A 16,666-nucleotide genomic window follows, 5' to 3' on the forward strand; every position below is an offset into this window, starting at 1 on the left:
CCTTTAATCTGTACTGGGGCCAATAGAGGGATTCTTGCATTAGTAGTTTTTTTTTTTTTTAATGCCATCCAATAGCTTTAGATTATCCATGGCCCCAACCCCCACCTAGTCCAACTTAACGCCAGCTCTCTCTCTCTCTCTCTCTCTCTCTCTCTCTCTCTCTCTCTCTCTCTCTCTCTCTCTCTCTCTCCCTCTCTCTCTCCCTCTCTCTCTGTCTCTCTCTCTCTCTCTCTCTCTCTCTCTCCCTCTCTCTATGTCTCTCTCTCTCCCTCTCTCTGTCTCTCTCTCTCTCCCTCTCCCTCTCTCTCTCTCTCCCTCTCTCTCTCTCCCTCTCTCTCTCTCCCTCTCTTTCTCCCTCTCTCTCTGTCTCTCTCTCTCTCCCTCTCTCTCTCTCTGTCTTTCTCTCTCCCTCTCTCTCTCTCTCTCTCTCTCTCCCTCCCTCTCTCTCTCTCTCTCTCGCTCTCTCTCTCTCTCTCTCTCTCTCTCTCTCTCTCTCTCTCTCTCTCTCTCCCTCTCTCTATGTCTCTCTCTCTCCCTCTCTCTGTCTCTCTCTCTCTCTCCTCTCCCTCTCTCTCTCTCTCTCCCTCTCTCTCTCTCCCTCTCTTTCTCCCTCTCTCTCTGTCTCTCTCTCTCTCCCTCTCTCTCTCTCTGTCTTTCTCTCTCCCTCTCTCTCTCTCTCTCTCCCTCCCTCTCTCTCTCTCTCTCTCTCTCTCTCTCTCTCTCTCTCTCTCTCTCTCTCTCTCTCTCTCTCTCTCTCTCTCTCTCGCCCATGGCAGTGTAATAAAGTGTGCTCTTAAAGAAAATAATGTTAAGAAGTTTTCTCACTTATTGAGAAAACATGTTAAACACTGCATTATTTTTCTTTGTGTGAAATGTTTCTTTCCTCAGGGGCTGATCGGTCTGTCAGACTGGATCAAAACACCACATGCATGTTCAAAATTCAAAGCAGATCATTTGTCATTTGTTTGGATATACGCTGTCATCAAACACAGGGGTTGCTTACTCTGTATGTTCTGAATGCTGAAGTTTTTATTACCTTGTAGCCCACACATGATATTAGGCATGGGGATCTAGGGCTCATCTGCAGCAGCTCCAGAGTGTTTCTATTGGTAAATATTTGCACCCAATGATTCTGGTCAGGCTCTGGACCCAACATGACCCTCATCAGAATGAAACACTTAAAGAATATGAATAAATAAAGGAATCACTAAAACATCCCTGATTCTGCCAGGGGAAGAGGTCTGATACGCAGCAAAAACAAGGACTGCAGAAGTACTGAGAGAAGAGGACATCTACAGGGGTTGGACAATGAAAGTGAAACACCTGGTTTTTAGACCACAGTAATGTATTAGTGTGGTGTAGGGCCTCCTTTTGCGGCCGATACAGCGTCAGTTCGTCTTGGGAATGACATACACAAGTCCTGCACAGTGGTCAGAGGGATCTGAAGCCATTCTTCTTGCAGGATAGTGGCCAGGTCTCTACGTGATGCTGGTGGAGGAAAACGTTTCCTGACTCGCTCCTCCTCCAAAACACCCCAAAGTGGCTCAATAATATTTAGATCTGGTGACTGAGATGTTCAACTTCACTTTCATGTTCATCAAACCAGTCTTTCACCAGTCTCGCTGTGTGTATTGGTGCGTTGTTGTCCTGATACACGGCACCGCCCTTCAGGACACAGTGTTTGAACCATTGGATGCACCTGGTCTTACTGGTGCAGTGTGCAGTTAATGAAGATTGTCCACCAGGCTGCTCCAGTTTAGCCCTGAAACCTCCCACACTACAATGACAGGGGTTTCACTTTCATTGTCCAACCCCTGTATGTTACTGTTATCATGTGTTATCATGTGTATGTTGCATTATCAGTTTTTATTTAAGGCATATTTATAGCACATTTAAGAAAAATGAAGAATTTCAACCAGTGCCTGCCCTACTTCTAATGAACATTTGACTGCTTTCATTTTATCACATAAAACAATCTTAATTGTGTTGATTTATCCAAATAAATAACCTAAAGATTATGCAGCGATTCATTTGTAGTTTGTTTTGTTCCCTTCAGGCTTTGAGCTGTAGTCACACTGCATTATGCCCTAATTGTAAATTCATTATTAAATGGAAATGTAGAAGTTGTTTAACTTCTCCACGTCTACATCTACATACTTCTGCAGATGGAGTCACTGTCTGTGGAGACGAATGGCCATTTGATAACGGAAATAATTATTCACCACAGAAGATCTTTTGAGCTCATTGTGAGTGAAATAATCTTAAATGCTGACACTCTATCTAATCTTTTAGAAGTACATTTATAAAGTTTCCTCAATCTATTGACCTCATAATTCATTGAGATTTACATAATTTCCACAATTTCCTTAATATTAATGTTTATGGAATTCTGAGGCAATTTCACAACAGTTATTAGCTCATAAAGAGGAGCTGTGTACAAAATAATGAGAAAACACCCCCCCTGTGGCTAGAATTACTACAATTGTATATTGCTACGTCTAAATTATTCGTTTTTTTTAAAGAAATAAGGTTTGAAAGCTATAAATTTTCACCTGAAAATATCACTTTATATATTTTTTTAAATCTAGAAATGTGGCATAATATTCTTTAATAGTGAGAAATGTCTGAATGTTTTGTTGTCTGCAAAATGCCAAGAGAATATTTTCTGCAGAACAGAAGAGAGAGAAAGAGGGGGAGAAAGGCTTTTACCCACAACACTCTCACCCTCCTTCACATGCCTCACTCCATCTCTCTTGCACCCATCTTCCTGTGCTTGTTACCACGGCAACAGCACAGGGGCAGAAAGAGAGCAGGGAAGGAGGAGGGAAGAGGGTGGACCGCGGAGTGCTGGAGCAGTCACTGTATTGAGATAACGACCAGCCACACAACAACCTGCAGCTTTTTCCAGCGTTAGCTGGAAACAGGAGAGTGTGCACCTGAGAACAGCTGATGTTTACAATCATAGGCCATGGGTTGGTGGTGAACTAAAGGACACAAGAGCACAAGCAAACACCTCCTCCTCTGTGCAGTGGCCCATTAAATTAAATTCCGTTCAGTGAGATCCTTCGCCACCTTCTGAATGCAAAGAGAGGGAGAGAAACACCAGACATGATGCAGCTAAAGAGAAGATGGCTGAAATGACTGTGACGAAAAACAGCTAGCAAAAAAAATGGTTAAAAGATAAAGAGTAGATAGGTACAAGGAACATAGCTAAAGCCAAAGGGAAAAATGCTAACTAGATCTAAATAAAAGGTAATATTATCTAAAATATTTTTATTTTATTTTTATTTAAAATAATTTATTTATGTAAAAATACAAGGGGACTTAAGAGGAGAGGATTAAAGGGTAGGGGGCTAAAGAAAAGGGGACCAAAGAGAATGGGCTAAATAGGAGAGGACTAAAGAGAATAGAGCTAAAGAGAAAATAGGGGGACTAAAGAGGAGAGGGTTCAAGAGTAGGAGCCTAAAGGGAAGGGGACTAAAGAGGAGAGGGTTAAAGAGTAGGAGGCTAAAGCGAAGGGGACTAAAGAGGAGAGGGTTAAAGAGTAGCGGGCTAAAGAAAAGGGGACCAAAGAGAATGGGCTAAATAGGAGAGGACTAAAGAGAAAATAGATGAATATGGCTAAAGAAAACATGGCTAAAAACAAGAGGGCTAAAGAGATGGCGAAAAGAAAGGGCTGAAGGATAGGGGTATAAAGAAAAGAGGGTCAAAGACAAGGGGTGTAAAGAGGAGAGGGTTAAAGAGTAGGAGGCTAAAGGGAAGGGGACTAAAAAAAGGGCCAAAGAGAAGGGGACTAAAGAGGAGAGGGCTAAAGAAATGAGGGCTGAGAAGAAGGGTTCTAATAAGAAGGGGACTAAAGAGGAGAGGGTTAAAGAGTAGGAGGCTAAAGGGAAGGGGACTAAAAAAAAGGGCCAAAGAGAAGGGGACTGAAGAGGAGAGGGTTAAAGAGTAGCAGGCTAAAGGGAAGGGGACTAAAGAGGAGAGGGTTAAAGAGTAGCGGGCTAAAGGGAAGGGGACTAAAAAAAGGGCCAAAGAGAAGGGGACTGAAGAGGAGAGGGTTAAAGAGTAGCAGGCTAAAGGGAAGGGGACTAAAGAGGAGAGGGTTAAAGAGTAGCGGGCTAAAGGGAAGGGGACTAAAAAAAGGGCCAAAGAGAAGGGGACTGAAGAGGAGATGACTAAAAGCTACAGAGAAGGTGGTTAAAAAGAATGCAGCTAAAGAAATCTATAGAGATGTTAAACTGCATATCCAATGAACAGAAAGGCTGGATTAGGAGCTGAAAGCTATCGTTTGGAAGCCTGTGAAGCTGTAGCCTATGGCACTCTCAGCCAAAGCTTTTCCGTTTGTGTTTAACCATGACAGCCTGTGGTTTATGATTTTTATTTACTGCACTGTGCAAATCAAAATCCTTTGAGAATCTTTAGAACCCGTTTGAACAGATCCCCGTCTCTGAATAAATTAATTACTCACACAGAAATTACTTCTCTGTTCAGCTGAATATGCTTTGCTCTGTGGTTTACACTATTTTTACCTTTTCCTTCGTGGCCTTGAGTCAGAAAAGCTTTGTGTTTTTTAATGGTTCCCATGTCCTAATGAGGGGGTTTATATAGCAGTTTCTTTAAGCAGAATTCCACTGCAGGTATGGTACTACTTTTTACAACCGTTCTACAAGCTCTGTTTATTAGTGAACATTAATAAGCTTCAGTCCTTCACAGGGTGACACACACACATTCAGTTACATATATGGACACTTCTGAGTAGCCAATCCACGTACCAACGTGTGTTTTTGGACCATCAGAAGAAACCCACATGGGCATGAGGAGAACACACCAAACTCCTCACAGACAGTCGCCGGGAGCGGGGCTCAAACCCACAACCTCAAGACACGAGCTGTGTGATTCCAACACCACCCTCCACCCACACAAACACTGTGTTGCGCACTAGCGTGTTGCTTTGTACAGGTCTGCATTAGTGCAGATAGTGCAGAACTGCTTTGTTCTTCTCTAACATAACGTTTTGTATGTTTCCTTACATTTTTTTATATGTTTTTTTCCTTTTAATTGTTTCATTTACCTATATTTCTTTCTTCACTTATTTGGTTATTCCTTTCTTTTATCTATTCTGTTTTTGCATTACTTTCCCCTTTTCAATACATTTTCTCTTTCCTTCTCCAGTTTTCCCCATATTTCCTTCTTTAATTCATTTTAATGATATTCTCCCTACAGATGCTGTAGTTTCTTCAGGAAGTGTACATCTGTTTGTAGAGTGTACCTTATTTAATATACACTCACATAGTAAATAGGAATATCACGAGTGAATGTGGTGCAGGCTTTCTGAAGCTCATTCCTCCAACTGAGATTCATATGATTTATGATCCTCAGTGTGAGACAAGTCCATTAGTCTTGGACGTCTCATCATCTTCACTCTGGCGATCACTGTTGGCTGCAGGCAGCTGGTTAGTCTCATGTGATCAGGAGATACTCAGCTGTCCTGCGTCTGTAGGAGTTCACAGCTTTATTATTCTAAATGCAAATACTTTAAAAGGATGCATGCAGTGTGAGTTTATTCAACAAGATCAGAGAAAGTCTAATTAGCTATCGTAATGAGATCATCTAATTAACATTACTGAGTGTTGTGAATGATGTTCCTCGTCTGCACATAACACAGTGTCTGAATCTGAAATTTTCATCAGCGATTCTTCCTTAACAGTGTGATTATTTGTTGTCGCTGCATTCCTTTTTAAAGCTAAGAACACAATCTGTTTTCTGAACAAACACCTGCGAACAGGAACGTATCCTTACTTCAGTGGCTGTGATTCTGATGGAAGTGGTAACGTGTTGCTCTAAGACTGTTGCAGAGCTTCCTGTAATGAAGGCAGCATGGAGCTTCTTTTATACAGTGATAGGATACACAGCAGCACAAAGAAAACTCCTGAGTCTGAGTTGCAGTCCTGTAGCTTTAGTTAAAACGCATTTATTCCAAATCACCTACAACCTACCTCTGGTTCTAAGCGAGTCTGTGTCTGGATGGCTAAGGGTATATTTTTCAGTTCACTGCGTCATTTAAACACAGCAGAAATTCATGATGGATGGACCAATAGAACTGCTCCAAATTTACTTGGAATTAAATCTTTTTATATTGACTGTAATTTAAAGTTAAGAAGTTTTTTTTACCTTCTCCTTTAAAGTTACTATTTTTGAGATTCTGAACGCTGTTTCTGCCTTTGCTTTGTGGACGTGAGTTTTGGGGAAAGAGCTGCAGGTCCAGGAGAATGGAAGGGCGCCCGTAATCCAGATTAAAGCTGCCGTTCATCCTCCTCACATCCTGCCACGTTCCGCCAAAATCTCACATGCCAATCTGATTGGAAGACGGCTCAGCGCCAATGGTAACCTTCAAGCCACACTCTTAATCACCTTCCAATCAAACAGTCAACAAAGCCTTACTCTGGGGGGCGCTGCTGGGAAACTCCTCTGTGCACTGCTTTGTATTACTTAGCAACACTAAGTAAGATTTGGTATTTTGCTCCTGGGATCCCCCTATGGTTGTAGAGTGTAATTGACTTATACAGCACTGTCCTGAAATGAAGGGATTCCTACCTTCCTCTAAAAGTTACACCGTTTCTGCAGTGTTGAGCCCGGAGTAGCATCGACAGAGTCTCTGTTTGCCCCATTACAGCTCATGGACCATCACAGTGATTTTGAAGCTGTAATTTTTATAGTGTTACTTTAAGGTTAGCTGCTCTCTGAACTAAACGCCGCCTCCAAAACAGATCAGGACCACCTTTCTTTCTGGGCCACAATGTGTGGAGAGAGTCACTCCTTTACACTGCAACTCAAACATTCTGAGGGAATTCGTATGTAATGCTTGTGTGTCTAAATCAGTTTGAGAAAAACAGTTTGAGTTTTTTTGTACAAATTAACAGCAGCCATGAAGACACAGGGCACTTGGTAAAACCTCCAAAAGGTGGAGTTGATGGGAGGCATGAGACCCCTCATCTTGGAGGTTACTGTGTCAGTGGCAGAGACAGCAGTAAGCAGTGAAATACTGAACATAGTGTAAACAGATTAATGCCACACGTTTGTAATTGCAGAAGTAAACTTTGGTGAGGATGATGTGGAAAAACACTTTACGGATCATATGTTAAACTGCGGAGTATCAGGCTCAGTGTGGAATAAAGAGTAAAGAGCTCTGCTTTTGGAGTTTCTGGTTCTGCTTTGAGTGTTGGCAGATTTTACAACGGAGTAAAATATATCTGTGATGAGGGGAGGGATGTGGGGGTGTAACGACCATCTGTCTCTTTGACTGTGGTGTGAGTCTCTGTGAATATGAATGAGCTGTAAGTGTTTGTGTTTGTGGTGGGTGACGTCCATGTGTTGACTCATGCTTATTATTCCATCAGGGCATCTGAATGTGTGAGACCCCCCTTTCACTATTACAGACGCTCCATTAATGCTGTGCCAACACAGAGAGAGAAACATGTTACGCATTTGTGTGAATTTGAGACAGATCAGTCCACACCATCCCCGCTTCAGGAGAAACGTCTATAACCAACCAGACTACAGCTCCCGATTTTAAAACCTGCCCATTAAGTCCAGCAGAGCCAATCAAACACAAGCTCCTGATTAAGGAACCACCCTATGCAGCCAATACAGATTGATCCACACAAACCCTTCTGTGTTAATGGAAGACAGAATGTGCAGAATGTTAATGTGCAGCAGAGGGAACCAGCAGCGCCCCCTACAGTTTAGTTTCATGAAGATGATGATGACTGGTTGGTGTGTTTAGGGAGGGTTGATGATTTTCCGGGGTGGGGGTGGGGGGGGTTTAGTGCGAGATGATGATTGGTCATGGGGTTTAGTGAGGGATGATGATTGGTCATGGGGTTTAGTGAGGGATGATGATTGGTCATGGGGTTTAGTGAGGGATGATGATTGTTCATGGGGTTTAGTGAGGGATGTTGATTAGTCATGGGGTTTAGTGAGGGATGAGGTGGATGATGATTGGTCATGGGGTTTAGTGAGGGATGATGATTGGTCATGGGATTAAGTGAGGGATGATGATTGGTCATGGGGTTTAGTGAGGGATGATGATTGGTCATGGGGTTTAGTGAGGGATGAGGTGGATGATGATTGGTCATGGGGTTTAGTGAGGGATGAGGTGGATGATGATTGGTCATGGGGTTTAGTGAGGGATGATGATTGGTCATGGGGTTTAGTGAGGGATGAGGTGGATGATGATTGGTCATGGGGTTTAGTGAGGGATGAGGTTTAGACCTTTAGACCCCTTTATAAGAGCAGGTTCACTGTATGTACACACGACAGCTTTAGATTCCAGATGATTTACATTCGACACCGATATAATAAGATATTATTTTGGAGATAAGAGCTTGGTGACCGTAGCAGGAGAGTGTTCCCTCGGCCATGGCGTGTCGAGGAGAGTACATTTATAACCTACGTAAGTCCAGTCGACAGACTCAGGCCTTATTAAGGGCTTGGCCTCAGTGTGCACTCACACTGAGGAGACAAACAGACTCCAGTCACTTCAGGGCTTGGCTAATCTCACTCACCTTCCCTCTCTGTGCTCCCCTACTCTCTGCCTCTTATCTGCTACCTCTCTCTCTTTCTTCTCCTCCTCGGCATGTTTTTTCTAGGGTGTTCTTTAAAACAACTGTTTTGTATCCCTTTACTAACATGTATATTAAAATGTTATTATTTTTAAAAAGGAATAAATTGTGTGAAATATTTGCAGAGATTAACAGGAAGATTATTCTATTATAAAAATAGATTCATTTTTAGATTTAATCATAAAACATCGTTACTTGACTTCATTCATTTTCTTGTGAATGCTGAATGCAATCAGATCTTATCAGCAATGTTACAACATTAGTGTAAAGTCTTCCCAGAGGTTAGGGGACAAACTCCAGATCAATCCTCTTTATTTCAGAAGAATGACACATTTCAGACATAAACTGAAGGCAGACAGACAGACCAAACAGACCAGCACTGCCCCCAGAACCAGGGCAGCATCACACGTTCACCCAGTCACTCACACACTCACACCTGTAGACAGTGTCACACTCTCACCCAGACAGTCACACACTCACACCTGTAGACAGTGTCACACTCTCACCCAGACAGTCACACACTCACACCTGTAGACAGTGTCACACTCTCACCCAGACAGTCACACACTCACACCTGTGGAGAGTGTCACACACTTACCCAGTCACTCATACACTCACTCAGTGGATACTCTCTATGTGTGAGTATTGCTGTGTTCAGGATAGAATAGTTGGGGTTAGCGGTGCCGAATGTTCTTCTCTGCTTCTAAATGGTGACAACCCATTTGGACTGAGCTCAGATGAATGGCTGAAGGTGTCGCACTTTCTCTTAGATCAAATAAAGAACACTGTGACAGTGCAATAACCACACCATCCCTCACGACCCACTTAAACTGCGTCAGCGCGGTGGGTTAATGTCAGTCTCAGAGCTCTGCGGACGATCACAGTGTGCAGTGACACAAACATCTGAGTCCATTAGGAACTGCCAGCTCCGAATAAAGAGTCATACACAGTGTCCTGTAAAGGACCACAGACCACATGAGGGACAACCAAAGTCTTAAACGTGCCTGTTGTAGAGTTTCATCTGCCCGTATCCTGTCCATAAGGGGATAACTATCATCCATCTTATCTTATTTCTACCCTCTGCATCTCCTCTTATTCTCATCTTTGTTGTTCCCCATAACTGGCAACTTCCATGATCCCAAAAAGGTGTTAACTATCCCAGAAACAAGGATAACAATTCCTCTCATTTTTCCTGCAATAATCACTGAAAATACATTGTAATAAACAATTACAATGTGTTTATTCTGACCTGTAGATGAGCCAAAAAAAAAAAAACAACATAAAACCAGCTCAAAGTGAAATAGAGTTCACTCCAAAAGGAGGAGTGTTTGTGCAGGTGTAGATTCACATCGGACCAGTACCAGAGCCAGCACCATATACGGAAGTATATTGATGTACAAAGAGCCAATCAGAATGTGGCTAGCACAATCCTGACAGTGAGGCCAGATTAATGCACTGCAGGGATCAGACTCTCTGCCTATTTGTGAACACAGAGTCTGTGGATGAGACTAGGACTAGGCTGGGCCCTACTCTTATCCCTCCTCAAAATCCTACTCCCTCTTCCCAGTGTCCAATGTATATAAGGCCCTCCTAAAATATTCCTTGTTGCACTGGACTGGATTGGTGATGGACAACTGAACTGTGTCTGTGCTTATTTTTTGCATGCATCTGAATAAATCTCAGACTCTGCAGACTTGACTGAGCTGGTGACAGTCTGTAATCCACTCAGCTGCACTCTCTTTATGTTTAAATAATCTCCAGTCAATGCTAAGCTCCAGTCTCTTGTCTCTTCCTAACACCACAAAAACAAGGACTTGCTAAGGACAAATACTTAAAGATTGCAGTACATCACAGAAAGCATAAGGGGAGTAGATATATCTTTTATTTCATTTCAAAGGGCTCTGTATTTCATTCATTCATTCATTATCTGTAACCCTTATCCAGTTCAGGGTCACGGTGGGTCCCGAGCCTACCTAGAATCACTGGGTGCAAAGCAGGAACACACCCTGGAGGGGGCGCCAGTCCTTCACAGGGAAACACACACACACACATTCACTCACACCTATGGACACCTTTGAGTCGCTAATGCACCTACTAATATGGTTTTTTTTTTGGACTGTGGGAGGAAACCTGAGCACCCGGAGGAAACCCGAGCACCCGGAGGAAACCCACGCAGACACAGGTAGAACACACCACACTCCTCACAGACAGTCACCCGGAGGAAACCCACGCAGACACAGAGAGAACAAACCACACTCCTCACAGACAGTCACCCAGAGGAAACCCACGCAGACACAGGGAGAACACACCACACTCCTCACAGACAATCACCCGGAGGAAACCCACGCAGACACAGAGAGAACACACCACACTCCTCACAGACAGTCACCTGGAGGAAACCCACGCAGACACAGGGAGAAAACACCAAACTCCTCACAGACAGTCAACCAGTGCAGGACTTGAACCCATAACCTCCAGGTCCCAGGAGCTGTGTGACTGCTGTGTGTCACTATCTCATACTGAATGAATGAATGAGAGTTCCACTACTACAGCATTTTTCTAGACCGCCATAGTGCTGGACATTCTCTGAAACATTAGCGAGTCTACTCATCTTCCTCCATCAGTGTCCACAGTCATCCCTAAAAACACAGGCATTAAAACGTAAGTATTTCTAATGTTCTGTTTTCCTACTCTTCAGGAAGCCGTGTAGCTTCATGCAGCCGCCTGCGGTGAGGCAGAATCCCCTTCCGCACTCATGAAGGCCATTCTGTTTCTCCTTGTCGTCCTGGAGCAACACATTGACTCATTCATGCTGTAAATAGAGCAGTCACACTGAGATTCATACTCCCAAGGTATGACATAATAATAATCATCATCATAAGCTTCCATATGAATCATTCCTGATTTTCTGGAAGGAAGAGGAAGGTCACTTTGTGCCAAATCAGAGTTCACTCTTCAGAGGCTGGTTCCTGGTTCTCAGCTTAGACTGACAAACAGTTCAAGGACACACTTTTAACAGGCGAAACAGCTACAGATTTACAGAGGTTCTTTAAAGATGCAGTTGGCATAATGTTTCGGCTGTAATTCTTTCCTGAAAAATGCTGGAGGTGAGAGTGCAGACCATGGGTTGGGCTCAATTCTTTGCTGACATTAAGGGCTGCAGTCTTCGGGCACACGTGCCGTAACGTAATATAATTCAGCAATGGGTCTGAAGGGAAGAGGTCCAGGAAAGGATTTGTGGAGATACCTGCTCAGGTTAATCAATATCAAAGGTGTGTTCTGACCAGACACACTGCTCCACAGGGTCTTAATGCCCTCCCATCACAGACTGTGTGGACAGGGCTCTGTAGAAAGATATGGGAACATCCCTAGTGTAAACTACAAATGATGTAGTAACTGAAAATCCACAAAAATGGACATATGTATTTTTTGCACAGCATTAATATACTACCTTGCATTCATCATTTAAAAATCTGTGCAACAAAACAACAGAAGCCTTATAACCTCCTGCACATCCTGTAGTGTGTAAGAATTCGTCGACCACATAAGGGTAATGAATATTAAATGGCTGTTATAGAGCAGTATTAACGTGTGCTGCCCGGCCGTGTCGACCTCAAAGGAATATTGTAGTAAAGTATGGAGCATAAAACACACACAGATGGAAACAAGAGTCTGAGGGTTAAACAAAGAGAAGTAATCTGTGTCACGTAAGGTCTCTCAATCCTCTGTGCCATTAAAGCAGTGTCCACGAGGCTGGAGCTGCGTCCCTCAGCCGACGGATTAATTCAAAACCCACCAACATATGATCAGCCAGGAAGTCACTTACTCAGACATAAGCCACCATAATACACCCAAACCTCCAACATACCAACATAGAAGCTCTGCGTTCTAGATATACTCTTCTGAGTTCTAGATACAGGGATCACACAGTCTTGTGTCCAGATACGACCAGCTATCTTCAAAGATTCACAGTGCAGAAAACAATATTCTGAGGGTGAATGTGTGAATTCAGCAGATTTGCTCCAAAAATCTAGAATAACATCTGAACAAAAACGATCGCTAAAGAAATTCACCAATTCACCAAGAGAAGCTCAGGCACAGAAAAGAATACACACAACTTGATTTGTTCCATTATATTAGCATTCAAATGAATACATGAAAATGTGAAGTCATATTAAATACAGTGTAAATGTGAGATTGTTGTAAGAACTGTGTAAATATATTGTCATTAAACTGTGAGATTTTTGCAAGAATGCTGTATGTTCCATATTTCTAGGTTTTTTTTTTCCATGTTTTAAATCATTTCCCAATTAAACGGCAAAGAGTTTTTGCTTATTTCAAGAAACAAATCCTAATTTAAACAGAATTTGTGAGACACACTGAATGTGACCAATATTTCTGTAGATTCAGAAATGAATAATTGTGTATCTTGGAGAATGCTGAAAAGGGCTAGGTTTGTTTGTGAAAATCGTAAAAGGTGTTTCTGCCTCTGAAACTGTAAATCTGAGCTAGTTTCCTTAAACAGTAATTTTTAATAAAACTATTGTCAAAAGTTAAAAAAATTATTGGAATTCCACTTAAATTTACTGCTCCTAACAAACCCTTGACTCTGAACAGCAGCTGGAACCCCCTCTGTTCCGGCGACCGCTCACCCTGCGCTTTCTGTGAGCCTGGATACCTTTGCTCAGGGGTCGACAACGGCAAGGGCATAAACAGACTTCCTCACCTTCCTATCATAGTAGAGTGCTGCTGAACGGCAGCCTCCAGGAGGCGCTCCAGGATGGTCCACTCCCCCATGGCTGGACTCAGGAGGCATTCACCAAGAGCTGGTTACTGACCCGAGGAACCAGTAACGTTTTCCTCGTCTCCCTGGAGGTAGAGCAGTGACAACAGCAGCAGAACAGAGAAACAGAGGCACTACCGCAGTCTCCTCAGTTCCGAGAAGGTCCAGGCTCCCACATTCTGCATGTTCCTCTCGTGGTTTTGCCTCGTGGTTCTCCTGAGTCTGCCTGGTTCTAGTGTTACTGCATTTTCAGCATGTTCTCTTTAGTCTTCATCAGGCTTCTTTAGGTCTGCTGAAGATCCAGCCTGGCAGCTTCTGGGTCTTCTAAATGTTCATATTGTTCCTCAGAAACTTCTGCTAGTCTGGTTCTTTAGGCTTTATCTTGGATGGTCCTGGTTCTTCAGGGAGAGGAGGAACCTGGAGAGGAATGTTAATTTTACTCCAGCTCTGACCTGCAGCAGCCACTCATAAACAGCCCCAGAGTCCTCGTCTGTGCTTTATCTGTTATAATCCACCAGACACGTTCACCAGGCAGCACCAGCGGCACAATGCCGACCGCGCTCTGGACTCAGGGAGCTGTCAGTTACACACCGTACACATATCTGCACTCTCTCTCTCTCTTTCTCTCTCATGCCAAGCCACACTGATCCTCCACTTCAGTTGTCCGTTTCACTTGCTTCTCTCCAGCCCCGGCAGAAGGACCCCCGCTGCTGTGGTCCCACCTTCGTTCTGTTTCTTCATCATCTTCTTTTATTCCCTCTCTCGTCTTCTCAGTTTCTTTTCTTCTTTCCCTCCGGGTGTCCTCCCTTTCCCCCTCCCTCACCGCACTCTCTGTCCCTCTCTTTCTCTCTGCCTCCTTCCTTCTGACCCTGCTGTCACTACGAGCCTCTCTTACTCTCCGCTTCACTCACACAGCTCCTTGTGCTCTTTCATGCTCTCGCTCTCTCTCTCTCTCCCTCTCCCTCTCTCTCTCTCTCTCTCTCTCTCTCTCTCTCTCTCTCTCTCTCTGTCTGTCTCTCCCTCTCTCTCTCTCTCTCTGTCTCTCCCTCTCTCTCTCTCTCGCTCTCTCTCCCCCACACACACTTCTGTCCTCCACTCCGCTCACGCTTTCTGTCACTGTGGCTGTACGCTCCCTCCCTCCTTTGCGCACCCTCCCTCTCTACTATCACACACAAATACAAACACACATATTCTCTCTCTCTCTCTCTCTCTCTCTCTCTCCTGTTCTTCTCTGTCTCTTTCTGTCCACTCTTGCTCTCTCTACCCCCCTGCTCCTTTCTCAGTTTAAAAAGGCCTTAAATTGGTCAAAGGAAAATCTTCCAATGTCACTCTCTATCTTTCTCTATTTCTCTCCCTCTCTTTCTTCTTTCTCTCCTCACATGCTCACAAATCCAACTCCATAACGTAGGAGACATTTCCATCACTGAGATTTGATCCATTTAGTTATTTGAACTCGCTCAAAATGATGAGATAAATCCACAGGGAGGTGAAATGCAGCACAACCCTTGTCACAGAATGTTCTTCCGCATGTTTCTGCAGTTATGTAGTTCCACCAGGGAGGGCGCCAACACTCCAAACATGCCAAACATACACAATACAGTTTTAATATTATGTACAATCTAGTATATCAGTTAACATTGAACAGTGCCTTCTGTGGGTTCAAAGCAGCTTGTTTAATATTAATTCACTTCTGTAATATTAATATGAATATCAGCATCACGGTAGTGTCACTGTCACACAGTTCCAGGGTTTTGGGGTTGTGGGTTTGAGCCCTGCTGCGGGGTGACTGTCTGTGAGGAGATTGATGTGTTGGCCCAGTGTCTGCGTGGGTTTCCTCCGGGTGCTCCGGCTTCCTCCCACAGTCCAATTACAGACAATGAATGGAAGAAAAGAGAAGCCTGTGAATAACTGATCGTATTTTGCCCTGTACCTCATTCACTGAGCACCACACATTTATGATTACAACCTCATACCACTTCCAACACTGGGTGTGTTGATGCGACCCTTGCTTTCCTGTCTTCCCCTTTTTCTTTCTCTCTCTCCCTCTCTCCCCCTCCTCCACATCCAGCTCATGCGTGTGTCCAGAGGATTATGAGAGAGGAATCATCGCTCTACTCCTCCCTCCATCTCTCTCTGTTTATCCTAGCCCTTCACCTCTTCCTCTGGCTTCTCCCGTCCAAACACCATGCAGAGCTCAGTGTCTTTCTTTTTCATCTCCAATCTTCACTCTCATCTTCTGGGAGCTGTTTTGGAGCGGCGTGTGGTCCTGGGGGTGTGTGTGTTGTGTTATCACAGTGGTGCTGATGGATTTGACCATTTGTGGTGCTTATTCCCTCCGAGACGGCTCCGGTGTTATCTTCTGTAGTGCAAATACAGCCATAATTTTCTGAGCAGGGCTGCACTGAGACAGAGCATGTGTACACAAACACCATGAACTCACACAACACCAAGCAAGGGCACAGCTTTCGCCTGGAGAGACACAGAGACACACAGAAGGACTTGTGCTGGAAGATGGAGCTTCATTCAGTTCATCTAGGATGAGATGTATGAGTGCTATCTGTGATCCAGAACTGATCATTACCACCATCACCTGACTCTCACTGATGATTATGTGAAGGCTGAATGCAGGAAAGTGTGTAACTTAATCACACTCTTCATTTCAGAAGAAACCCTGTAAATGTATGGAAACGTTCTCTATGGTAGGAAAATTAATCTGGTCAAGCTCTCACCCAGTGGTCACAGACAGTCACCCGGAGGAAACCCACGCAGACACAGGGAGAACACACCACACTCCTCACAGACAGTCACCCGGTGGGTCCCGAGCCTACCTGGAACCACTGGGTGAAAGCAGGAACACACCCTGGAGGGGGCGCCAGTCCTTCACAGGGCAACACACACACATTCACTCACACCTATGGACACTTTTGAGTCGCCAATGCATCTACTAATATGGTTTTTTTTTGGAGGAAACCTGAGCACCCGGAGGAAACCCACGCAGACACAGGGAGAACACACCACACTCCTCACAGACAGTCACCCGGAGGAAACCCACGCAGACACAGGGAGAACACACCACACTCCTCACAGACAGTCACCCGGAGGAAACCCACACAGACACAGAGAGAACACACCACACTCCTCACAGACAGTCACCCGGAGGAAACCCACACAGACACAGAGAGAACACACCACACTCCTCACAGGCAGTCACCCGGAGGAAACCCACGCAGACACAGGGAGAACACACCACACTCCTCACAGA

The 16,666-nt window shown here is 44.2% G+C and overlaps 1 protein-coding gene across 1 annotated transcript in view; it reads right to left on the bottom strand.

Annotated features, from left to right (window-relative positions):
- The window catches only part of LOC136679574 (gap junction delta-2 protein-like), a 22,712-nt gene extending 8,694 nt beyond the window's left edge, over positions 1 to 14,018 (bottom strand). The window contains exon 1 of the mRNA XM_066658184.1: positions 13,348 to 14,018. Within this exon, the coding sequence (XP_066514281.1) occupies positions 13,348 to 13,418 (71 nt within the window). The 5' untranslated portion in view covers positions 13,419 to 14,018. The remainder of the gene's footprint in view (positions 1 to 13,347) is intronic.
- Positions 14,019 to 16,666: the final 2,648 nt, after the last annotated feature.

This window comes from Hoplias malabaricus, chromosome Y (genome assembly GCF_029633855.1).
Source record: "Hoplias malabaricus isolate fHopMal1 chromosome Y, fHopMal1.hap1, whole genome shotgun sequence".
In the NCBI taxonomy this organism is placed as follows: domain Eukaryota; kingdom Metazoa; phylum Chordata; class Actinopteri; order Characiformes; family Erythrinidae; genus Hoplias; species Hoplias malabaricus.